The following is a 25,955-nucleotide window of genomic DNA, read 5'->3' on the forward strand; positions in this document are numbered from 1 at the left end:
GGCACCATTCCTCCCATCGATATAAAGGACTGACCACTATTCTTCCCACTGACACCAAAGATGGGGCTTCTATTCTTTTTACTGAAACCAACAATGGGGCACCGTTTCTTCCACTGACACCAATGATGGGGCCCTATTTCTTACACTAACACCAATGATGGGGCACTATTCCTCCCACTGACACCAATGATGGGGCCCTATTTCTTACACGAACACCAATGATGGGGCACTATTCCTCCCACTGACACCAATGATGGGGCCCTATTTCTTACACTAACACCAATGGTGGGGCACTATTCCTCCCACTGACACCAATTATAGGGCATAATTCCCCCCGTGAATATAAAGGATTAAACACTATTTTTCCCACTGACACCAAAGATAGGGCTTCTATTCTTTTCACTGAAAGAAACGATGAGGTACTATCCCTTCCATTACACCAATGATGGGGCACTGTTCCTCCCAATGATGGGGCACTATTCCTCTGACTGAGATCAATAATGGGGCCCTATTCCTCCCACAGACACCAATGATGGGGCACTATTCCTCCCACTGACAACAATGATGGGGCACTATTCCTCCCACTGACATGAATGATAGGGCACTATTCCTCCCACTGACACCAATGACAGGCACTATTCCTCCCACTGACACCAGTGACGGGGCACTATTCCTCCCACTGACACCAATGATGGGGCACTATTCCTCCCACTGACACCAATGATGGGGGACTATTCCTCCCACTGACACCAATGACGGGGCACTATTCCTCCCACTGACACCAATGACGGGGCACTATTCCTCCCACTGACACCAATAATGGGGCACTATTCCTCCCACTGACACTGATAATGGGACACTATCCCTCAAACTGACACCAATGATTGGGCACTATTCCTCCCACTAATACCAACGATGGGGCACTATTCCTCCAATTAATACAGTTCATGGAGCACTATTCCTATTACTACTAACCCCAGGCTGTATGACATTTACTCACACTGACCACCAAACCCGATATACTGTATTGTCTTCTCCCACTGATGCCAGGTCATTTTCTACTCCCACTGGCCACAGCCCAGCCACCCCCACCCCCTTAAAGTCTGAAGGTCAAAAAACTGGCCTTTTATTTAAAAAGTTTGGAGACCCCAGTTCTAGATCACTAATGTCACAGGGTAAATCCAATGCCGCCAGAACAGGAATAGAGGGTAAACCTTCCAGTGGGGACACCACTTGTTCCAATGACAGCTGTCTAAGCCCTTGTACACACGGTCGGAGAATCCGCCGGAATGTGTCCTATCGGACCGTGTTGTCGGATAATCCGACGGTGTGTGGTATGCATTGGACTGATTCCGTCTGAATATCCGTCGGACCCAATTTTCCAACATGTTGGAAATATTTCCCGACCAACTGGGCCGGTCGGACATACTCCGATCATGTGTAGAGAATTTTGATCAGACAAAGTGCCACGCATGCTCACATTCAAATTCCTACATCAAAGCTATTGGCTACTAGCCTGAATGTAGTCCCATCGTAACGAAATTACGTCATCACGTTCTGAAAGATCGGATTTTTCGCCAACTTTGTCCGACCGTGTGTATGCAACAGTTTCGGACAAGATCCGACGGACAAAATCCGACGAATTTGGTTGTGGAAATCTCCGACCGTGTGTACAGGGGCTAAGAGGGGATTTAACTCACTTTGGAAAATTCATAGCTGGGAACTTACTGGATATTGACCAGTAATGCAGTCTCTCAATATAATTTCCTTCTATGCTTGAGGAAGGATAATAGTCCATTATTAGGAATCACTTCCCCACAGTGTGTAAACTGAGAACTGAAAGGGCTCCTGCACATAGCCCCATGGTGGCTGTACAGGGTGCAAGAGTGTACAGAACCTGCAGAAAAGCATCTGTTGCTGCATAGAACTGCCCATAAAAAAAGCATGTACGGCTGTATGCAAGCAGATGGCCGTATTTGCATAAACTTGCATGCACAAGCGTAAACCCCGGTTGCAGACATTGATCTGACAAAAAAGGAAAAAGCCCTTTCCCTTGAGATCTTGCAATATACAGCTGAACTGTCCCTGTAGGGCACTGGTGGTGTAGCCTTCCCAGGGGGGGGCATCTGTGAGGCCCCCCCGCTATGTCACCAGTGTTGTAGAGGTGCATGCACACTGGGATTTTTAGTGTATTGGGGAAAGGTCCACTTTAATGACAATAGGTTGTGCTTTATCTAAAATAATTATATTGTTGTAAAGGTGTCCTTGCCTGGAAGATGACCTCAGTGGGTCTTATTAAAAAAAAAAAAAAAAAAAATCAGATGGAATAAATGTGAACTGATTTATAATTTATCTAAATCTTCAAGATCTCTAAATAAGGGGCTTCAGTTCTGCCCATGCCATGACTCAAGAGGCAAACTGGACTTCTCAAGCTGGAATTTACATCAGATTGGATTGGCTGCTTGTTCTGGAAATATTGTGAAGAGTCGGGAACTCAAAGTTCTTGTAATGACCAGCTCACACTAATGTCAGAGAGCAAACTCAGCATTCTGCCGATTTCCTATTAACTAGAGGGCTTGTCACACCTAGCTGATTTTCTGCAATAAAAAACACATGTTACTGCATGTACGCATCTATACCGTGCTCTACACAAGCTCTACACAAAGGTGGTCTCTGGTAGGATTTGAACCCAAGTCCCAGTGCTGCAAGAGCATTAACCACTAAAAAGGTCAGTCCACCTAAAACCCATATTTCAATGTTTAGTGGGTGCCGTATAGTAGGGATGAACTTGGGCATTCTCCAAACCCAAAAGTTATCTGTCATTGCTGGGCCAATCAGCTGTGGGCGAGAGGTTCCATGTCCTGCAGCTGACGTACACAACATCAACCTTATTTGGACACACATTGGATCAATATCACTGATCTAATAAGACCCTGTGTTCAGCTCATTGGCCCAACAATGACAGCTAACCTCTGGGTTTGGGCCAAACCCAAGCCCATTCCCTACTGGAGTTACCTCCCTTGCAGTCTCTTATAACTTCTGGGGAGATCTCAGAGTTTCCAGCTCAACGCATCTGTTGCCTCCATTATGAGAGGCTCAAATCATCCCTTATGGATCTTGTTTTTATTCCACACAATGGAGAATGTAACAGAAGGAGCTGGAACACATTTAAAGTAATGCAAGGACGTCCAAAACTCCCAGGTGGCCAGGAGCTGAGTCAGGAATTATGGCCAGGAGATCTCATGGTTGGAGCATCCGAGACATCCAGTATAAGCCCACGTACACACGGTCGGAGATTTTGCCAACCAAATCCGTCGGATTTTGCCCTTCGGATTTAGTCCGACGGATTGTGTCCGAAACTGTTGCATACACACGGTCGGGCCAAGTTGTCGAAAAATCAGATCTTTCAGAACGTGATGACGTAATTTCGTTACGATGGGACTACATTCAGGCTAGTAGCCAATAGCTTTGATGTAGGAATTTGATCTGAGCATGCGTGGCACTTGGTCCGATCAAAATGCTCTACACATGATCGGATTAGGTCCGTCCAGCCCAGTTGGTCGGGAAATATTTCCAACATGTTGGAAAATTGGGTCGGACGGAGATTCGGACGGAATCAGTCCGATGCATACCACACACAGTCGGATTATCTGACGACACGGTCCGATAAGACTCATTCCGACAGATTCTCCGACCGTGTGTACAAGGGCTTAGAAGCCAGAGGCTAGCTCACTTCACCAAAAGCCACCTATACTTGTTTTCTTTCCTTCAAAGAAAAGAGAAGGGCCAGCTTCCAGCTATTTGGAAGTGGGTCAGTATCGCCTCGTAGGTAAACCCTACGCTACCTGATTGTCCAGTCAGGAACACCAGATCACACCATATATAGTCACTCTCACATGCAGGAAAAGTGACCACATGGGTTATCAGACCAGGGGGAAGAGACAAACATGTCCAGGGATATCTTATAAAAGCCTGGTCCTTTCCCTGAGAATATAGAGCAGTTTGTTGCCCATGTCATTTCTGCACTCCAATCTACTGTAAGTTTTTTTTTTAGAGAGCAAGTCTACAGGTGATCATCACCAAATCCAGCTGGTTGTCCAAGATATTGATCTGTTAGCATTTGCAAACGCAACTGGACAGGTTGGAAACCCTTATCCAATCCAATTATCCAATCACCAGCGCTAGATGTCCCCATTTATTTCCTTTCTCTTCATTCCACAGCATAGACCGAGGTGTCACCATTGACCTCCTTTATCTTCATTTCAGAGTAGCATAGTAGTGTAGTGGTTAGCACTTTCACCTAGCAGCAACCCAAGGAGCACTGTGCAAGCGATCATTTTGAAATGGAAGGAGTAGCAGACCACTGCAAATCTACCAAGACCTGGCCGTCCCTCTATACTTTCAGTTCAGACAAGGAGAAGACTGATCAGAGATGCAGCCAAGAGGCCCATGATCACTCTGGATGAACTGCAGAGAACTACAGCTGAGGTGGGAGAGTCTGTCCATAGGACAACAATCAGTCGTACACTGCACAAATCTGGCCTTTATGGAAGAGTGGCAAGAAGAATCTAGATGTACCTAGATGTCCCCATGGACATTCTTTCTCCTCATTCCTCAGCATCTAAATACTCATCTCATCTGAGAACTTATGCGTAAACACAAAACTTGACCGAAAGGCATCTTCAGAGATCCACATCTTGCACAGTCCTTCGACCTTCCTCTAAATGCCCATCTAATTCATCTGCTCAGACAGAGTGAAAACAAAGGCCTCTTTATGTGCCTCATTGTTCTCACCTCCGCCAGTCCTTTAACCAGGAAGCCAATCACTTTCCCTGGTCTACAGATAGCCACTAGACCGGGACAGTCTACAAATCTCCAAAACATGGTCATTAAACAGGCAACATATGAAAGAAAAAAAAATGTGCCGACCACATGAAAAGGACTTTAAATATCACAACACTAATCTTGCATAGTTACGCGATTAGTTGAGTTGAAAGAATACACATGTTCTTTGAGTTCCGCCAAAAAAACAAAACTAATTAATAAAAAAAATAAAAAAATAAAGGCTCTTGCATTCTGAGAAACCTGAACTTCAGCCCACTCAAACTAAAAGGCTCATGGAAAAATAGGCTCTTCATGACTTTTTTTTAGTCCGGGGTAACAAAACGCACAGAGCATATCTATCTGGACGTGCATTGGGTTGCAATTAATTTTGCATTGCAACAACAAAAACTACTCATCTACAGTGAGCTACTGTGCATTGGATTAACACACGTTCTAATGCGAGCGGACATTTTCGACAGACTAGGTCCGACAGTCTTCCTGACTGACTTTTCGAACGAAAGGACTTGGGCCACACACAAGCACACCAAAGTCTGACGGATTCGACCGTGATGACGTACGACCGGACTAGAATAAGGAGGTTCATAGCCAGTAGCCAATAGCTGCCCTAGCATCGGTTTTCGTCCGTCGGACTAGCATACAGACGAACGGATTTTTCGACTGGACTCGAGTCTGTCGGAAAAAGTGGAAACGTGTTCTAAATCTCAAGTCCATCTGATTTTTCAACAGCAAAGGTCCGATGAAGCCCACACACGATCGAATTGTCCGCGGGATTCGTTCCCTCTGACCTTTGCTGTCAAAAAGTCCGGCCGTGTGTACAAGGCATAACACGAGTAATAGGTCACGTTATAATGGGAACAAGCCTTTATTCTGTCCTCATATCTGAGGTCCTCCATAACCCTTATTCATTTAGTTGTCCTTCTCTATGCTCTATCCAGTTCCAGTTTCCTTTTTGCGACCTGAAGACCAAAATTGAATGGCATATTAAACCAGTTCCCATTAGCCATCAGCATATATGTGGCAGCATAGAGGTAAGCTTTATTCTGTGCTGCCACATAAATGCGTCGCTGTTTGTGTTGGGAACATGCCGCCAGCACAGTGACCGCACTGTCACTAATTGCCACGGATCAGAGTGGCGATCGGGAGGCAGTAGGATGGGCACCCAATCATATCATCACTGCGACAATCAATCACAGTGATCACAAGATTGATTGACCTCTCTGAAGGCAAAATGTGCACCACTGTTTCTGGGCCCCAACATGGATGCAACACACATAGTTGGTATCCACATATACATCAGGAAAATGTATTTTGTTTTTGTTTTTTGGTGCTGAGCAATGGATAGAAATGGATAGCTAAAATTTTCAGAGGTTTAAAAAAAGATTATAATTTGGGTGATTTTCCTTTAAAGAGGAAGTAAACCCTTCCAAACAACTTGGACCTATAGGTAAGCCTAGATTAAGGCTTACCTGTAGGTCCAAGCAATATCTCCTAAACCTATATGGTTTAGGAGATATTTGCCCGAAAATGGGCACCGCTGTCTACGGCGCATGCTTTAAGAAACAAAGACAAAAGATATCCACTAACATTTACCCCCACAGGAAGGCCTAAGGTCCTAGCAAGGTATAATTCACCTGGATACATTTTGGGGACTATTTAAATTTAGATTCCCTTCACTGTATAAGTAATCCTAGCAGCTATACAGCCACTGGATTACTTTAACAGGTGGTGGAAGTGGGTCCCACACCCCTCCTACCGCCACCTTTATCAGGCTCTCTTGAGTGATTGGCAAGGATGCGACCAGCGGCATATGGTTCCTGGGACACAGCGAGGGGAACTAATGTTGTTCCTCCCACGGTGTGATGTCAGAAACTGGAAGCGCCTAGGATTCACCCACTTCCAGTTTGGGTTTCTTGTTTACATATAGTACACGCGTACAGTGTGACCGTGCCCGCAGGACCTATGGACTCAATGTCCGCCGGTGTCCCGGTGATCGTGTCACGGAGCTGCAGAACGGGGATATGCCTATGTAAACAAAGCATTTCCCTGTTCTGCCTAGTGACATGACAGAGATCACTGCTCCCTGTCATCGGGAGTGGTGATCGCTGTCATGTGAGTGGAAGCCCACCCCCCCCCACAGTTAGAATCACTCCCTGGACATGCTTAACCCCCGATCGCCCCCTAGTGTTTAACCCCTTCCCTGCCAGTGTCATTTACACAGTAATCAGTGCATTTTTATAGCACTGATCACTGTATAAATGACAATGGTCCCAAAATAGTGTCAAACGTGTCTGATTTGTCCGTCATAATGTTGCGGTCACAATAAAAATCGCAGATTGCCCCCCTTACTAATAAAAAAAAATGAATAATAAAAATGCCATAAAACTATCCCCTATTTTGTAGATGCTATAACTTTTGGGCAAGCCAATCAATATACGCTTATTGCAGGTTTTTTTTTACCAAAAATATGTAGAAGGATACACATCGGCCTAAACTGAGGAAAAAAAATGTTTTTTTTATATGTTTTTGGGGGATATTTATTATAGCAAAAAGTAAAAAATGTTGCTTTTTTTTTTTTCTAAATTGTCGTTCTTTCTTTGTTTATAGCACAAAAAACAAAAACCGCAGAGGTGATCCAATACCACCAAAATCAAGCTCTATTTGTGGGGAAAAAAAGGACGTCAATTTTGTTTGGGTGCAGTGTTGCCTGACTGCGTAATTGTCAGTTAAATCGTCGCAGTGCCAAATCTCAAAAAAGTGCTCTGGTCAGGAAGGGGGTAAAATCTCCTGGGGCTGAAGCGGTTAAACCATCAGTTTGATCAGATGTTTTCGAGAGCAGATGAGAGATCTGGGGGTCTAATAGACCCCAGAACGCTCCATAAAAGAGGACCTGTCACAGCCCATGCTATTGCAGGGGATGTTGCTCATTCCTTGGGATGGCCATAAAAGTGATTAAAAAAAATTAAAGAGACAGCATAAAAAAAAACGTAAATAGAATCAATAATACATTTTTGTAAAAAAATTATGAAAGTACCTCCATCCCCCCCCCCCCCCCGTGCTTGTGCGCAAATGCGAATGCGTGCGTTAGTCTTGCACACATATGTAAATAGCAATTGCACCACACATGTGAGGTATCGCCTGGAATGTCACAGAGAGAGCAACAATTCTAGCTGCAGACCTCCTGTGTCCTGTATCACTCCTGTAAAGGCTTTGAAAGCGTCGCCTATGGAGATTTTTAGGTACCGTCGTTTTTTTTGCCCTTTCCACGGCCATACGCAATTTAAAGAGCGACATGTTTGGTATCTATTTGCTCAACATAACTTCATCTTTTATATTTTATCCAAAAATTAGGTTATATATTGTGTTTTTTCCATTAAAGTGGGAGTAAACGCCCTTGTATGATTTTCACCTATAGGTAAACCTATAAGCTGCCTAGCCTAGGCTTACCTATAAGTATAGTAAATATCCCCTAAATGTGCCCCATTTAGGAAATATTTACGCACTGAAGGAACGACATACCCATCCCATTCCTTTAGAGCTTTGTCATAAACAGCGATAGTCAGTCATAAATATCGCCAAAGCCCACAAACCCAGAAGGAAGATCGGGTGAAGATGGCAGCGCCTTCAGCGGTGACTGTCCGCTGCTTCAGGGCTTTGTTTTCAGGTAAGTCTGCCATAAAATGCTAGCATGCGATGCATACTAGCACATTATGACCTAAACCACACATTTTTTTTTATGCGGTTTACTACCGCTTTCAAACTCAAATGTATTTGTTCCAAAAAAATTTACATTCGAAAAAACGCTGCGCAAATATCGTGTAACATAAAAATAAGTAGCACCCACCATTTTATTCTGTAGGGCCCCTGTTAAAGAAAAAAAAAGTATAAGGTTTGTGGATTTTAATGCCGTGTACACACGACCGGACTTTGAGGGACTGGGTCCGACAGTCTTCCCGATGGACTTTCGACGGACTTGGCCACACACAATCACTCCAAAGTCCGACGGATTTGAATGCGATAACGTACGACCGGACTAGAATAAGGAAGTTCATAGCCAGTAGCCAATAGCTGCCCTAGTGTCGTTTTTTGTCCGTCCGATTAGCATGCACACGAACGGATTTCTCGGTCCAATGGGAAAATTTTAAACATGTTCTATTTCTAAAGTGCACCGGATTTTTGGAGCCCACACATGATCAAATTGTCCGACGGACTCGTTCCATCGGATCTTTGCTGTCAAAAAGTCCAGTCGTGTGTATGCGGCATAAGTTGTTTTCTAGCAAAAAAAAAAGTTACGTTGTTTACATATAGGAGAGGAATGTCAGAATTGGCCCGGATCAGAAGTAGCTGGGGGGGTAAAACCAGGTCTCAACCACCTACTTCTGACCGCCCCCAGGCTACCCATGTGAATGAGCCCTAACTGTGAATGTGGTTTTCGTTCGGAAAGAGTCGCACCTATTGCAATAAACTATGTGTACTACGCCTAGGATTTTATTCAAACGGCAGGTCTGGCAGAAATGTTAAGGGATTTTGAACTGAATTAGTTAACTCGACAATAGTTTGGACGAAAAAAGTTTTTTTTACATTTCCTTACGAACGTTGGAATTAAAATCGAAACCACGTACGGCCAGCTTGAAGCGTCTTGTAATAAGCCTTTATTGCAAACAATACATAATACATCTCTTTTGCAATAAAAATCCTTCCTGTTCGCAAGTTTTTTTTTTCCGTTTTTTTAGCTTAGGGCTAAGTTCCATTTTAAGCAACGGAAAGCACAGAAAGTTCCCCTTTAAGAGTTTGGAGCGCATAGTTACAGTGTCAGTTTCACTATGGCAATGAGACTGAAAAGCAGACGCAGGGGAGGGAGGCTGTAACCTCCCCCCCCCCCCCTTTTCTATCAACGGGAATCCCAGCAACACAACACTCGGCACTGCCTGCTGTAGGCTTCTCAGTGCTGTTTGGGGTGACTAACTGTCCCCGGCCCCTTCCCAGGACTATTCTCCTCCGCACAGCAGCAGAACAAAGTCCTCTTTATACTGTCACCATGGAAGCTGCAACAGCAGAAAGAGGCTGACTCTGCCTGTTTATACAGCTCTCTCCTGCCTACAGAGCTCCAAAGCTGGCACCATGCTGCCCAGACCCAAGACCACCTTCACCCTCAAGCAGGACCCCCGAGAGATCATGGTAAGTCCCTTTCTTATATATCTCTCTTCCTTGGTTTGTGATCTGGGACAGTTTGCGTAAGGGCTCACCGAGGCCGAAAGAGAAGCTCTATTATGTAAAAGAGCTGCTGATCACATTCCGAAATAAATTGGAGGCAACCCCCCCCCCCTCCTTCTCTACCATAGCAGCTGCCCCCCTTTCGGGTCCGATGTGTACAGACGCCTAACAAAATCTACTGCTCACTGTACGCCTATGTTATTCTTAGCTCTAAGTTCAAGTCCGTCTAGTAAAAGATTGTGTTGCTTGTCTGCAAATTTTGGGGGCTCCTTCACACCACTTGCATTGGTATTGCCCAGGGCGGTCCCGACGCAGGACAAGGTGGTTAGAGCAGTCCCAAAACAAGACAAGGTGCCTAGATCAGTCATAAGACAAGGCAAAAGTTAAGGTGTCCAGAGCAGTCCCAATGTAAGACAAGGCACTTGGCACAGTCTTAACACAAGACGAGGCAAGGACAAGGTGCCCAGCACAGTCCTAACGTACGACAAGGTGCCCGATGTAGTCCAATCGTAAGACAAGGCAAACAAAAGGTGCCCAGAGCAGTCCCAATGTAGAACAAGGCATAAACAAGGTGCCCAGAGCAGTGCCAGCATAGGACAAGGTGCCCAGCACAATGCCGATGTAAGATAAGTCGCCCAGTGCAGCCCCAATGTAAAGCAAGGTAAGGCAAACACAAGGTGCCCAGTGCAGTCCCAGTGTAGGACAAGATGCCCAGCGCAGTCCCAGGGTAAGAAAAGGTGCTCGGCGCAGTCCTAACGTAAGACAAGGTGCCCAGTGTAGTCCCAATGTAGAACAAGGCATAGACAAGGTGCCCAGAGCAGTCCCAGCATAGGACAAGGTGCCCAGCACAATGCCGATGTAAGATAAGTCACCCAGTGTAGTCCCAATGTAAAGGTAAGGCAAACACAAGGTGCCCAGTGCAGTCCCAGTGTAGGACAAGATGCCCAGCGCAGTCCCAGGGTAAAAAAAAGGTGCCCAGCACAATCCTAATGTAAGACAAGGTGCCCAGTGTAGTCCCAATGTAGAACAAGGCATAGACAAGGTGCCCAGAGTAGTCCCAGCTTAGGACAAGGTGCCTAGCACAATCCCAATATGAGATAAGGCGCACAGTGCCATCTCAACACAAGACAAGGTGCCCAACATAGTCCCAATATATAAGGGGCGTAAACCCAGTTCCAGTGTAGGACAAAGCGCACCAGCTCAGTCTCAGTGGGAGACAAGGCGCCCAGCGCAATCCCAGTATAAGATGAGGTGCCCAGTGCAATCCCAATGTAAAAGACAAGGTGACCAGCGCAATCCTAACATAAGGTTCCCAGTTCAATCCTGACATAAGACATGGCACCCAATGCAAGACAAGGTGCCCAAGCGCAGTCCCGACATAAGACAAAGCTCCCAGCAAAGTCCTAATGTAAGACAATTGCAGTCCCATTGTAGAACAAGGTGCCACTGCAGTTCCAACATAAGACAAGGTGCCCATCACAGTCCCAACGTAAGATAGGGTGCGCAAAGCACTCCTAACATAGAACAAGGTGCTCAGTGCAGTCCTAATGTACAGCAAGGTGCCCCGTGCAGTCTCAACTTCAGACAAGATGCCCGGTGCATGCCAAAGTAAGACAAGGTCCCCCCCCCCAGCACAGCCCCAACATAAGAAAAGGCAACCATCGCAATTCCAACACAAGACATGGCAGGAAGCCTTGTTCGCCATGAGCCCAGTTCATTCCACCAAGTTGTAGTGGTGTGATCATGAAAAAAAGCATAGCATGCAGAACAAGTGTGCTGCGACGCAATCCACCACCTCACACGGCGCTGTGACCAAAAGAACTGAATGAGATGCCACTTGTGACATTTAAAAAAAAAGTTCTAAAAAGAGTAGCACAAAACTAGGGCGCCGTTAACAATAAATTGCAATAAGTGCAACAAGTGTTTTCGCGTGTGTTCATGGAATGCTTAGATGTAAATGGACCCTTAGGCCGGGTTCACACCGCTGCGATGCGGGAACGCCGCGAATCCGCGGCGTTTTCCCGCATCGCATTACTCCCGCCGGCAGTTCACACTGCCCTATGCAGACGGCTGGGAGTGTCAATGATATGTTAATGACACCCCCAGATCCGTCCGCATATCGCAGTGCGATCTGCCGACTCGCACAGGAATCGGATCGCATGGTGTGAACCCCCATGCGATCCGATTCTGTTGCGGACCAAAAAAAGGGTCCCGTGCGAGTTTGCTGCGGGACCGATGCGAATTCAGCCATACTATCTGTATGGCTGTACTCGCATCGCTACGGAGATCGGATGTGATTTGCGGTGCGAATCACATCCGGATCTCCCCCCGCAGCAGTGTGAACCCAGCCTTAAGGAGATTGTACAGAGATCGTACTGTTAGATAGTACCGTATATGGTGAGCCTTAAATACCATTTCCCATAGGGATTGGTCAAATGTTTGAGCTGGGTTGTGATGGGCGGTCAGCAGTTTTTCTGAGGTGATTGACAGGTGGTGAGGAGGTGATATGACCCCCCCCCCTGTTTTAAAGTCCTTTTTGGCATACAATTGTGGCGCAACCATATGCACTGCAGAGTGTTGGCTGCACTTCCAGATTTACTTGAATTGGTTTCACCACCCGCAACATGTTGGCATATGAACACCTCCATTCGCTGCCATTGCAGCGTAAGAATGAAGGGGGCAGTTGGGGGAGCTAAAAACATGTTTTAAACCCCCAACAACATGCCTTTGGACATACTAGTGTGTATAAAATATATCTAAATATCCAAACCTTTTTATATTTTAGATATGGATAGAGTGGGGAAGGACTAGAACCCCTGTCAGGATTTTACTGCATTTAAAGTATGTACATATATGACTCCATATATACGGGATAAAGATCTATCAGTATATTATCATTTTAGCAAACAACAGTGGAGACTAAAACCAGTCAGAGTTGGTTTAATTCTCGGACGGTTCAGCAGGGACTGGCCTAAATTTGAACCGTGTATGGTCAGGGTGAATGCACCCAAGTTGATCTATAAAACGACTTGGGTGCAACCAGCCTGTCAGATTTTCCATGCAATTATTGCCAGCAGTTATAGTCAGCAATAATCATTGTATTCTCTCGGCAGGGGAGTGTTTTTATAGAGGGGAATTAAAGTGGTTGTATACTGATTTTTTTTACTTTTACCTACAGGAAAGCCTATAATAAGGCTTACCTGTAGGTAAAAAAAATATCTCCTAAACCTGTACGATTTAGGAGATAATCCCCTCGGTATGCGCCGCTGACTGCAGCGGCGCATGTGCACAAGGGGATTCTCGGCTGAAAATCCGGCAGTGGCCGGCCGGCCCGGGATGAAATCTACCGCGCGCATGCACGGGAGTGACGATATCGCGGCTCCGGCCACTCACAACGCCGGAGACGCGATACCCGGAAGAAACGCAGAGGGAACATGTCAGCTCCCTCGGCGTGGATCGGGCCAGATATCGGGGCTTCGTTCTAAGGTAAGTATTTCATAATGAGCTAGTATGCGGTGCATACTAGCTCATTATGCCTTTTGCTTTGCAGGTGGTAAAAAAAATAAAAAATAAAAATTAGCGGGTTTACTACCGCTTTAAGCGATTTGCAAAACCATCTATGGCCAGCTTTAGGCCCTAATCACGTGGCTGTAAACATGTTACTGATGTTATTACATGTGTTTTCTATGAGAAAAGCTCCGGCAAATTGATCAGTAACATACTAGATGCATTTAAACGTGTAAAGATGCATTTATGTACATACAGGCAGTCACCAGAAATGTTGGGGCCCCTTACACAGCTTTAGGCCTGGGCCCCTGGGCCTGACCCCCTTACATCAGAGTTTACCCCTTTCATTAGGGTTTCAAAAGTTTCTCCCCCTTACATCACGGTCCCCAGGTTCCCCCCTCCTTTCATTAATGTCCCCAGATTTCCCTCTCCTTAGATCGGGGTCCCCAGAATTCCCTCCTCTTAGATCAGGGTCCCCAGAATTCCCTCTCCTTAGATAGGGGTCCCCAGAGTTCCCTCTCCTTAGATCAGAGTCCCCAGAATTCCCTCTCCTTAGATCGGGGTCCCCAGAGTTCCCTCTCCTTAGATCGGGGTCCCCAGAGTTCCCTCTTCTTAGATCAGGGTCCCCAGAGTTCCCTCTCCTTAGATCAGTGTCCCCAGAATTCCCTCTCCTTAGATCAGGATCCACAGAGTTCCCTCTCCTTAGATTGGGCTCCCCAGAGTTCCCTCTCCTTAGATTGGTGTCCCCAGAGTTCCCTCTCCTTAGATTGGTGTCCCCAGAGTTCCCTCTCCTTAGATTGGTGTCCCCAGAGTTCCCTCTCCTTAGATCAGAGTCCCCAGAATTCCCTCTCCTTAGATCAGGATCCACCGAGTTCCCTCTCCTTAGATTGGGCTCCCCAGAGTTCCCTCCCCATAGATTGGTGTCCCCAGAGTTCCCTCTCCTTAGATTGGTGTCCCCAGAGTTCCCTCTCCTTAGATCAGAGTCCCCAGAATTCCCTCTCCTTAGATCAGAGTCCCCAGAATTCCCTCTCCTTAGATTGGGGTCCCCAGAGTTCCCTCTCCTTAGATTGGGGTCCCCAGAGTTCCCTCTCCTTAGATTGGGATCCCCAGAGTTCCCTCTCCTTAGATTGGGGTCCCCAGAGTTCCCTCTCCTTAGATCAGGGTCCCCAGAGTTCCCTCTCCTTAGATCAGAGTCCCCAGAAGTCCCTCTCCTTAGATCAGGGTCCCCAGAATCCCCTCTCCCTAGATCAAGGTCCCCAGAGTTCCCTCTCCTTAGATCGGGGTCCCCAGAGTTCGCCCTTACATCAGAGACCCCACTTTCATTAGGGTCCTCAAAGTCTCCCTTTACATTAGGATCCTAAAGGTCCCCTTAAATTAGAGTCCCTAAAGCCCACTTACATTAGAGTCCCTAAAGCAACCTTACATCAGGGTCTCCAAAAAAAAAAACCTTATATAAAAGAGTCCCTATAGTCCATTACCTTTCAATAGTTCCTTTCCCAGTGTTAGAAGGGAAGAGCAGAGTGGGTTAAGGACAGTGGAGAGGTTTAAGAGAATAGTTGGGGTAGTGGAAGGGGAGAAGGGAGTATTGTGAAGACCCCAGCTTACAGCAGAATCTGTTGCTTCTCATTGCAGCACTCGACTACAGAACAGGTGGAAGCTGAAAGGCTGGGCACTTGAACCAGATAGGCTTGGAGGAGAAACAGCGGGCGGCGGCAGTGGATGCTGTCAGTCGCCGTACATTCAGGGACAGCTGATTGTTGCACAGCCTGTGCTGCTGCTGACCGGCACGGCTGTGGCATCAGGGGGCACTGACTGGGTTTTTGGGCACAGCGCACGAAAGGGGGGGGGGGTTTGGACCCAGCAACAACTGCTGGTTGGAAGCCGGGCCCCTTGGGATGCCCGGGCCCCCCTACTTGTGTATGGGCTGCCCCCCCCCCCCCCCCCCCGATGGCAGCCCTGTGTACTTTACATAATTAGATTTTTTTGATACTTTACTTTTCCCCTTTGTTGTGACTTAATATATGCGCTTACAAACTTGTGCGTAAAGTGTACAGCACATGTTCTTAGACGCAGATTTTTGCATTCCGTGTTACTGGCCTGAAAGCAGCTCATGTTTACGCACCTGTGCAATTGGCTCCAATGAAAACAATGCAGCTGCATCCAGATCCGTAATTGAAAAACACCTGTATAAGCGAATGTGTGAATGAGGCCTTGGTCAAATATACATCCTTTGATAGCAGTAAAATCCTGACAGGGGTTCTATTCCTCCCCTACTCTGTCTATATCTAAAATAAAAAAGGTTTGCGTGTAACACAGAATCCAAAAATCTCCATCTAAGAACATGCGCTTTACATGCTTAAGCATATAAATTTATGTAAGCATACGCGTCTTTACGCGTTTTAACACATCTATATGCAAGTATTTTACTGATCATCACGCACGGAACTTTTCTCCTAGAAAACACATGTATTAACATTAGTAACATTCTTACAGCCGTGTGAATGTGGCCTGACACCTTCATCAATCCTATTTGTAGGGAGTAATCTAAAACGTCTTATGTAGTAATTGATAACTCGTTTACAATATCCATGATATCCTCAGTAATCAAGTTGTATAATGTTTTACCAACTTTTGGCTGATGATTAAATAAGCCTTTTTTTTTTTGTAATTATTCCCTAAAGAATCTTTAGGAGAAGATCTTGTTGTCTGCAAATCCTAAACGAATGCATTATTAAAAATACATTTTGCTTTTTCTCATCCTTTGTTATACCTCAGTGATGCTGGGAAGACAGGAGGGAGATCAGTGAATTTCCATTTGCTGATCTCTCCTAACCAGTAAGAACCCAGAAACAACATGTATTACATCACTTCCGGGTTGGCTGTGCACTTCTACACCTTCTATGGAGGGCAGGTGAGACATCAGGGGTCTCATAGACCCCCTGATGTTTTAATAAAGAGAACCTGTCACAACAAAATTGTATCACATAGGGGAGTTTTGGTGGGATGTGATATAAAAAGTTTCAGTGAGAAGAAAACGTGTAGAGAGAGAGAGAGAGAGAAAAGAGAAGGATAAGAGGAGAGAGAAGGAGAGAAGAAAAGATGAGAGGAGAGAAGAGAGATAGAGAGAGGAGAAGAGACGAGAGAGAGAGAGAGAGAAGAGCAAAAGAGATGCAGAGAAAGTAAGAGGGGGACAGAGGGGGAGAGAGAGGAGGAAGAGAGAGAGAGAGAGAGAGAGAGGAGGAAGAGAGAGAGAGAGAGGAGGAAGAGAGAGAGAGAGAGGAGGAAGAGAGAGAGAGAGAGAGGAGGAAGAGAGAGAGGAGGAAGAGAGAGAGGGAGAGAGAGAGAGAGGAGGAAGAGAGAGCGGGAGAGAGAGAGAGAGGAGGAAGAAGAGAGAGAGGGAGGAGGAAGAAGAGAGAGAGGGAGAGAGAGAGGAGGAAGAAGAGAGAGAGGGAGAGAGAGAGGAGGAAGAAGAGAGAGAGGGAGAGAGAGGGAGGGGGAGAGAGAGAGAGAGAGAGAGAGAGAGAGAGAGAGAGAGAGAGAGAGAGAGAGGGAGGGAGGAAGAGAGAGGGGGGAGGAAGAGAGAGAGAGGGGGAGGAAGAGAGAGAGGGGGAGGAAGAGAGAGAGAGGGAGCAATAGAGAGAGAGAGAGAAAGGGAGCAATAGAGAGAGAGAGAGAGAGAGAGGGAGGAAGAGAGAGGGGGAGGAAGAGAGAGAGAGGAAGAGAGAGAGAGAGAGGAAGAGGAAGAGAGAGAGCGCGAGAGCGAAAGAGATGGAGAGAAAGTAAGAGGAGAACAGAGGAAAAGAGAGAGAGGGAGAGAAAGAGAGGAGGAGGGGGAGAGAGAGGAAGAGAGAAAAAGAGAGGGTTAAGCAGAGAGGAGAAAGAGAGGGTTAGGAAGAGAGGAGAGAGAGGGGAAGAGAGAGGGAAGGGGGGGAGAAAGGGGGGAGAGAGGGGTTAGGAGGAATGGGCAAGAGAGGAAGAGAGAGAGAAACGGAGGGGGGAGAGAAAGAAAGAGCAAGAGAGATGGAGAGAAAGGAAGAGGGGGAAAGAGGGAGAGAGAGAGGAATAGGGGGTGAGAGGAAGAGAGAAAGAGAGGGGGGAGAAAGAGATAGAGATAGGAAGAGAGGGGAGATATATAGATAGAGAGAGAGAGAGAGCTCAAGAAGAGGGGGGATAGATAGGAAGAGAGAGAGCGAGAAGAGGGGGAGAGATAGGAAGAGAGCGAGAAGAGGGGGGATAGATAGGAAGAGAGAGAGCGAGAAGAGGGGGGATAGATAGGAAGAGAGCGAGAAGAGGGGGGATAGATAGGAAGAGAGCGAGAAGAAGGGGGATAGATAGGAAGAGAGAGAGCGAGAAGAGGGGGGATAGAAAGGAAGAGAGAGGGGGAGAGAGAAATAGGAAGAGAGAAGGTAGAGAGAGGAGGAGAGAGGTAGAAGGGGGGGGGGGGGCGATAGAGAGGACAGAGAGGGGGGGAAGAGGAAGAGAGACAGATGGGGGGGTAAGAAATAACAAATGAGAGAGAGGGAGGGAGTGGAAGAGAGGGGAGAGAGGAAGAGAGAGAGAAAGAGACACACACTTGGAACAGCAGGCATAGAGAGAGCTGTATATTAATATGTATATATATAGAATGTTATATAACTTGTATTATGTAATGCAGTGATTTGGGGGAAATGTTTTCTTTGGCTGGACTTGCTGAGTTTCATGTGATTCGTCTACATTCATCACATTGGCTATGGAATAATATGACTTCCACAATCCCCTCTGTGAAGTCGCCCTCTTAATTTTGGTTTGGCTGAGTGTGTCAAAATGAAGAGGACTTTATGAACACATACAAATAACTCAATGGGGGTTATTTACGAAAGGCAAATCCATGTTGCACTGCAAGTACACTTGGAAGTGCAGTCGCTCTCAATCTGAGGGGTAGATCGGAAATGAGGGGAAGCTCTGCTGATTTTATAATCCAATCATGTGCAAGCTAAAATGCTGTTCTTTATTTTCCTTGCATGTCCCCCTCGGATCTACAGCGACTTTACTTCCAAGTGCACTTTCAGTGCAAAGTGGATTTTCCTTTAGTAAATAGCCCCGTTGTATTCTCTCCAGCGCCTTTTCTTCTACAAGAGTTTAGCAGCAGAAAAAAATGCATTAAAAAGCCCCGTTTTTCCATGCACGGTCATTTATGCACGTTCAAGCGTTCGGTGTTAATAAATTCTATTGGACAGAATGTTAATTTATTCTGGCCATTAGCATGAACGCGTATAAACGTGCCAGCGCTAAAGCACGTTTATGTGTGTTTCTTTTTATGCTCAAAAGCTCTTCTCCTGAACACGACTTTGGTGGGTCTTCTTTTTCTGCCTCTAAACTCCTGTAAAGGTCTATGTGTGTATGGACACCTAGGCTAACACAGAGGGGCATTTAGAGGCAGAAAAAGAAAGTTCCAACACCTGTAAAGCAGGCGTTTTTTAAGCTGCAGTATGTGTGGGCCCGTATGGCCCATCTGGTCCTGTTCAAACCTCGTGATTTTTAGAGCGCAATATACATACAGAAATACGTGTCCCACATAGGGTAGCCTATTGAAGTGAATGGGCTGCCCTATGTGCGTTTGCCACCCTGAAGTAACTCCTGCTCCTTTCCGGACGACAAGCTTTACGCAGTTTTTACCGCGCGTTGTGCTGTGCTATTTGCTCGGACCGAGACTTAAAGTAGAACTGAACTATAGGCAACACGTTTTTCATCTGCATGGATTTAACACTCCACACTCTTTCTGAGAACTTGGACGGCTGTTAGGTAGCAAAGACACACATGGGGCATTACAAAATTGATGCAGCAGGATAACAATTACCGTAGGACCTTAACAAAAATAAGCTAAATTGCTCATATGCTGCCTGCTTCCTCACAGCAAAGGGCAACAGGCAACAGAAAAAGGAGAATAGGCGGCAAGAGGCACCTGTGTCTTAGAAACACAGGATTCTGAGTGGAAGTAACCACCTACTTTCTAAAAACGAAGGACACTAGGCAACAAAAGCCACCTGCTTCTTAGCAACAAAGAATGCTAGGCACCAGAGGCCGCCTGCATCCTAGCAACAAAGGAAAATAGGTGGAAAGAGTTGCCTGCGTCTTAGCAACACAGGATGCTGTGTGGAAGTAACCACCTACTTCCTACAAATGAAGGATGCTAGGAAACAAGAGCTACCTGCTTCCTAAAAATAAAGGACGCTAGGCAACAAGAGTCACCTGCTTATTAGCAACAAAGGAGTACCAGAAGCCGCCTGCATCCTAGTAACAAAGGAAAATAGGTGTCAGAAATTGCCTGCGTCTTAGCAATACAGGATGCTGGGTGAAAGTAATGCCTTACTTCCTAAAAATGAAGGACGCTAGGCAACAAGAGCCACCTGCTTCCTAAAAATAAAGGACGCTAGGTAACAAGAGTCACCTGCTTCCTAAAAATAAAGGATGCTAGGCAACAAGAGTCATCTGCTCCTTAGCAACAAAAGGATGCTAGGCACCAGAGGCCGCCTGCATCCTAGCAACAAAGGAAAATAGGTGGCAGGAGTTGCCTGCGTCTTAGCAACACAGGATGCTGGGTGGAAGTATCCACCTACTTCCTAAAAATGAAAGACGCTAGGCAACAAGAGTCACCTACTTCTTAGCAACAAAGGACGCTAGGCACCAGAAGCCGCCTGCATCCTAGCAAAAAAGGTAAATAGGTGGCAGGAATTGCCTGCGTCTTAGCAATACAGGATGCTGGGTGGAAGTAATTCCCTACTTCCTAAAAATGAAGGACGCTAAGCAACAAGAGCCACCTGCTTCCTAAAAATTAAGGACGCTAGGCAACAAGAGTCACCTGCTTCTTAGCAACAAAGGATGCTAGGCCCTGAGGCCACCTGCAAACGCGTCGCCTATTCGTCCATCCGCTCCAGCACCCAGAAGTGACCTCATTCCCCTGGTTGTCGGCGTGCGATCCACCAACTGGAAGTATCAGCAGTGTATGTTCCAGTTTGCTCTACTGAATACCACCGTCCTCCAGTTCACAGAATGAATCCACTCCATGGATGTTTGGCAGTTTCTTGTTTACACGCCTATTGTTAGTGTACTTTTATGGGTACGAAATTATAAGCTTTTATTAAAGCACTCTTTTAATACTGCACTTAGAGTGGCACCTCTGTTTCCATTTGCAGTGTTCCTGGAAGTAACCACCTACTTCCTAAAAATTAAGGACGCTAGGCAACAAGAGCCACCTGCTTCCTAGCAACAAAGGACGCTAGGCACCCAGAGCCCCCTAAATACTAGCAAAAAAGGTAAGTAGGTGGCAGAATTTGTCTGCGTCTTAGCAATACATGATTCTGGGTGCAAGTAACCACCTACTTCCTAAAAATGAAGGACGCTAGGCAACAAGAGTCACCTGCTTCTTAGCAACAAAGGACGCTAGGCACTAGAGGCCGCCTGCATCCTAGCAACAAAGGAAAATAGGTGGCAGGAGTTGCCTGCATGTTAGCAATACAGGATGCATGGTGGAAGAAATCACCTACTTCCTAAAAATGAAGGATACTAGGCAACAAGAGGCACCTGCTTCCCAGCAACAAAGGACACTGGGCACCAGAAGCTGCCTGCATCCTACCAACAAAGGACGCTAGGCAGCAAGGGCCACCTGCATCCTAACAGCAGAGGATGATAGGTGGCAGGAGCTGTCAGCAAGATCCGACGTGAAATCATAAGCACGTATTCATAAGCCTTAATACTGCCTGGTGGGCTAGAGGCTGGAGGGTCGGTTACAAGCCTGGGGATAGCAATAATGCACGGATCAGAGGTTTGATACATTGTTACCACTTTATTTTGCTGTTGATATACTGTATCGCTCATAACAAGATTATTGAGCTACTTGGATATTTGGATACAAAACAGTATTGCCCTGTACACAGGGTCGGACTTTCCGCCGGAAAATGTGCGATCGGATCGCGTTGTCGGAAAATCCGATCGCGTGTGGGCTCCATCAGACTTTTTCCGGCGGAATTTCCGACACACAAAGATTGAGAGCTGGATCTAAAATTTTCCGACAACAAAATCCGATCGTGTGTAGACAATTGCAACGGACAAAGTGCCACGCATGCTCAGAATAAGATTACAAGATGAAAGCTATTGGCTACTGGCCCGTTTATAGTCCCGTCGTACGTGTTCTACGTCACCGCATTCGGAGCAATCGGATTTTCCGACAACTTTGTGCGACCGTGTGTATGCAAGACAAGTTTGGGCCAAAATCCGTCTGAAAAAATCCAGACGGATTTTGTAGTCGGAAAGTCCGACCATGTGTACAGGGCATAAGAGTGTTTTGCAACACTATTGTGTAAACTAAAAATAGAGAGGGTGACAGCTATAGAAGCCCGACAGAGTTTCTTACTCATCGCCAATGTATCTAAAACAACAAAAAAAATGTTTTGGTAGTGGATGCTTTTAAAATATTTTTTTGATGATACAAAAAATCAACGCGATGGAAAAAAGTGTGACAACCCTAGTTGTGTATGAGCCGAGTTCCCAGCGGATGGGGCGGGTGTTGCAGGGAGGGGTCATTAGATGATATGTTTTTGTGTAATCCCTCATTAAGAAATGGTTTGTTGCAGACGCCATTTGGGGCCGGAATCCCCCCCTTGTAATCCTCAGCGGGGAATGTCTACAGGGGCTCCTGATTAACCCTTTACTTTGCCCTTCCTTTTGGCTTGTAATGGTGCGGCTGGGCTGGGCTGGTGGAGAAGGGGTTAAGTGTAGAGCGCAGATTGCGGGATTAGGAGGGAGCAATTTTCATTTCACCAAGACAGAAGCTAAAGTAGCTTGTGTGTAAAGTGTGTGACCTCCCAGCATACTGGTTTATCTGTAACTCTATGATTATGTCGAAGGAGCTACCTGCATCTTAGCATTGAGAGATGCCAGACGGCAATAGCTACTTGACCTCTATCAACGGAAGATGCTGGACAGCAGGAGCCACCTGCATCCTAGCAATGATCGATTCTAGGCAGCGAGATCTACCTGCATCCTAGCAATGATGGATTCTAGGCAGCGAGATCTATCTGCATCCTAGCAATGATGGATTTTGGCAGCGAGATCTACCTGCATCCTAGCAATGATGGATTCTAGGCGGCGAGATCTATCTGCATCCTAGCAATGATGGATTCTAGGCAGCGAGATCTACCTGCACCCTAGCAATGATGGATTCTAGGCAGCGAGATCTATCTGCATCCTAGCAACTAAGGATGCTGGGTGGCGATTGTCACCTGTGTCCTAGCAATTAAGGATGCTAGGCGGCAACATCCACCTGCATACCATCAATAAAGGACGCTGGGTTTTCAATAGCCGCTTGCGTTCTAGCAACAAAGGACACTGGATGGCAATAGTCTCCTGCTTCCCAGCAATAAAAGATGGTAGGTGGCAAAATCCGCTTGTTCCCTAGCAACGAAGGATGCTAGGCAGCAAAATCTGCCTGTATCTTAACAAAAGACACTAAGGATGCTGCGCCGCAATAGTCGTGCATGTCCTAGCAACGAAGGACGCTAGACTGCAACATCTGCTTGCGTCTCAGCAACAAAAGACACTGGGTGGCAACAGCCGTGAAGAGGATGCTAGGTGACAGGATCTGCCTGCTTCCTAGCAACAAAGAACACGAGGCTGCAGGATCTACCTGCATTTTAACTAAAGACACTAATGCCGCATACATTCGATCGGACATTCCAACAACAAATGTTCAATGGGAGCTTGTTGTCGGAAATTCCGACCGTGTGTAAGCTCAATCGGACATTTTTTGTTGGAATTTCCGACGACAGAAATTTGAGAGCTGGTTGTCAAATTTTCAGACAACAAAATCTGATGTCGGAAATTCCGATCGTGTGTACGCAATTCCAACGCACAAAATTCCACGCATGCTCTTAATCAAGCAGAAGAGCCGCACTGGCTATTGAACTTAATTTTTGCTCAGCTCGTCGTACGTGTTGTACGCCAGGGCGTTCTTGACGATCGAAATTTGCGACAAAAAATTTGTGCGACCGTGTGTATGCAAGACAAGTTTGAGCCAACACCTGTCAGAAATAAATCTCAGGATTTTGTTGTCGGAGTGTCCGATCGTGTGTAAGTGGCCTTATGCCCTGTACACACGGTCAGACTGTGCGATCGGATCTTGTCAGTAAATCCGATTGTGTGTGGGCTCCATCCAATAGTCACCTGCGTCTGAGAAATGATGCACGCTAGGTGGCCATGGTCACTTACATCCTAGCAATGAAAAATGCTAGGCAGCAGGAGCCATCTATGCCCTAACAACATAGGACTCTAGGCAGCAAGATCTGCCTGCATCCTAGCAACCAAAGACGCTGGGCGGCAACCAAAAGGCTGCTTTGTCGAAGTATGCTTGTAGGCATATACACGTTACATCATCTGGACAACTTAAATGCAGGATCTTGCTGCTAAAGTAAAGCTCAGCATGCTCGTGTTCTTATAGCCTAAAACCTCCTTCCCTCTATTCATTGAGACAGGAAAGGTTTTGGCCATTAATGGCCACCCGACTATAGAAAGGTTTCCTAATACTCGTCCTTTCCTTTTATTCCCAGACCACACCCACATATGACATCACCCATCAGGGCGGCTTTTGCCCTTTAGTGTAGCGCCTTAACAATTAAAGGGGACACACTCTGAATGCTGACTTTACGGTAGAGATCACTTCATGCTACCTGTCATCTCTGTGACAACAATGTGACTTCTACAGAGGACACAGAGAAAGTAATCATGTGCTCGAAGTGTAAACACGGGCGCACGCCTCCTTGCCTTTCAGGTATGCAACCAGCACACACACACACACCCATTGAACACACCTTCAGATCTATAAACTGTACATTGCCACCGAGCCACCTCTCCTGAACTGTCACTCATCCGTAATGCACCTTTCAACTAGAGCAAAACATGGCGGGTGCCTTTGCGTTTGGAAAATACAGATTGCCTGGCTTTTGTGCTGACTTCCTGGTGCCTGTACTTTCCCATCACTGACCTGTGAGAGTGTGCAGGTCAGGAAAGTCAGAAAATAGTCAGCAGCAGCAAGGAGCTTAGGTTCGCCAGCTGTCAATTCTGAGCCAATCAGCCATGGCCAGGACATTTCCCGCCCCCCAAACTACACATAGGCAGGGATGCTGATGATGTCAGTGACCTAATATGGCCACATGGTGGGGAAGGTATGAGTGAGGGGAAGGGGGTCTTATCAGGAGAAGTCGGACTGTGCAGGGCGACAGGTTCACTTTAAACAATGATCATAAATGACATCCCATCATCAACATGTTTTGATATTTGCATAACTCCTCCCACTGCTTGCATTTGGGCTCTTGGGAAGATCATGGAGAAAGGGTGCTGTGATGTTATCAGGAAGCTCTGTACAGCCCCCCGCCGGCTCCTCCCACCAGACGCGTTCTGTCTGCATTGCATAGAGCATTGTTTCTCAACTCCAGTCCTCAAGGCGCCCCCAACAGGCCAGGTTTTCAGGATTTCCATTAGTTTGCACAGGTGATTTGATCAGCTTCACTTCCTCAGTAATTACCACAGCCGTTTCATCTAAGGGAAATCTTGAAAACCTGACCTGTTGGGGCGCCTTGAGGACTGGAGTTGAGAAACACTGGTATAGAGAAGCATAGAGGCCCAGCAGTGACTCCTCTAATGCCGCGTACACACGATCGGAATTCTGGCCAGAAAAAGACCGATGAGAGCTTTTCATCTGAAAATGCTCCATCGGAATTTAGCTGTCCGAATTTCCGCCAGCCAAAATTTTATAGCGTGTTCTCAATTTTCCCGACGGAAAAACTCCGGAAATTCCGATCGTGTGTATACAATTCCGACACGCCAAAAATCACGCATGCTCAGATTCAACTAGGAGACGGAAGCTATTGGCTACTGGCCTTCCTTTTTCTAGTCCCGTCGTACGTGTTGTACGTCACCGCGTTATAAACGATCGGAATTTGATGTGACCGTGTGTAGGCAAGACAGCTTGAGCCGAATTCTGTCGGGAAAACCATCAGAGCTTTTTCCGACGAAAATTCCAATCGTGTGTACGGGGCCTAGTTCTAAAATAGAGTATGCAATGAAAATGGGAAAGGATTGTTGAAAAATTTTATTTGAAGGGAAAAAAAAAAGAGGAACAAGGGAAGACCAAATATAAGCCGATTAAACTTCAGCTTTCAAAACCCTCAACCACAATCATCCCTTCTGTCTGCTTTCATATGTACTGCGAACTCCAGAACAATACCGCTTCCTCTTTCTTATGATGTTGTTCACTTTCTCGGTTCTTGTTTTGGCGTGGCTCAAAAAAAAAAAAAAAAGAGTTGTTTCCAAAAATGAGAAAACAACCCTTCCCCCGCCTCCCCAAAGTCAGACCGCGATTC

General features: G+C 46.3%; 1 protein-coding gene across 1 annotated transcript in view; it reads left to right on the top strand.

Moving 5' to 3' along the window:
• The first annotated feature begins 9,699 nt into the window (after nucleotides 1-9,699).
• MTMR11 (myotubularin related protein 11) overlaps nucleotides 9,700-25,955 on the top strand; it is a 129,703-nt gene continuing 113,447 nt past the window's right edge. Inside the window, exon 1 of the mRNA XM_077464249.1 lies at nucleotides 9,700-10,020. Coding sequence (XP_077320375.1) covers nucleotides 9,964-10,020 — 57 coding nt within the window. The 5' untranslated portion in view covers nucleotides 9,700-9,963. The remainder of the gene's footprint in view (nucleotides 10,021-25,955) is intronic.

This window comes from Lithobates pipiens, unplaced genomic scaffold (assembly GCF_037356315.1).
Source record: "Lithobates pipiens isolate NorthernLeopardFrog02 unplaced genomic scaffold, aLitPip1_a1.2 Scaffold_30, whole genome shotgun sequence".
NCBI classification, from domain to species: Eukaryota; Metazoa; Chordata; class Amphibia; order Anura; family Ranidae; genus Lithobates; species Lithobates pipiens.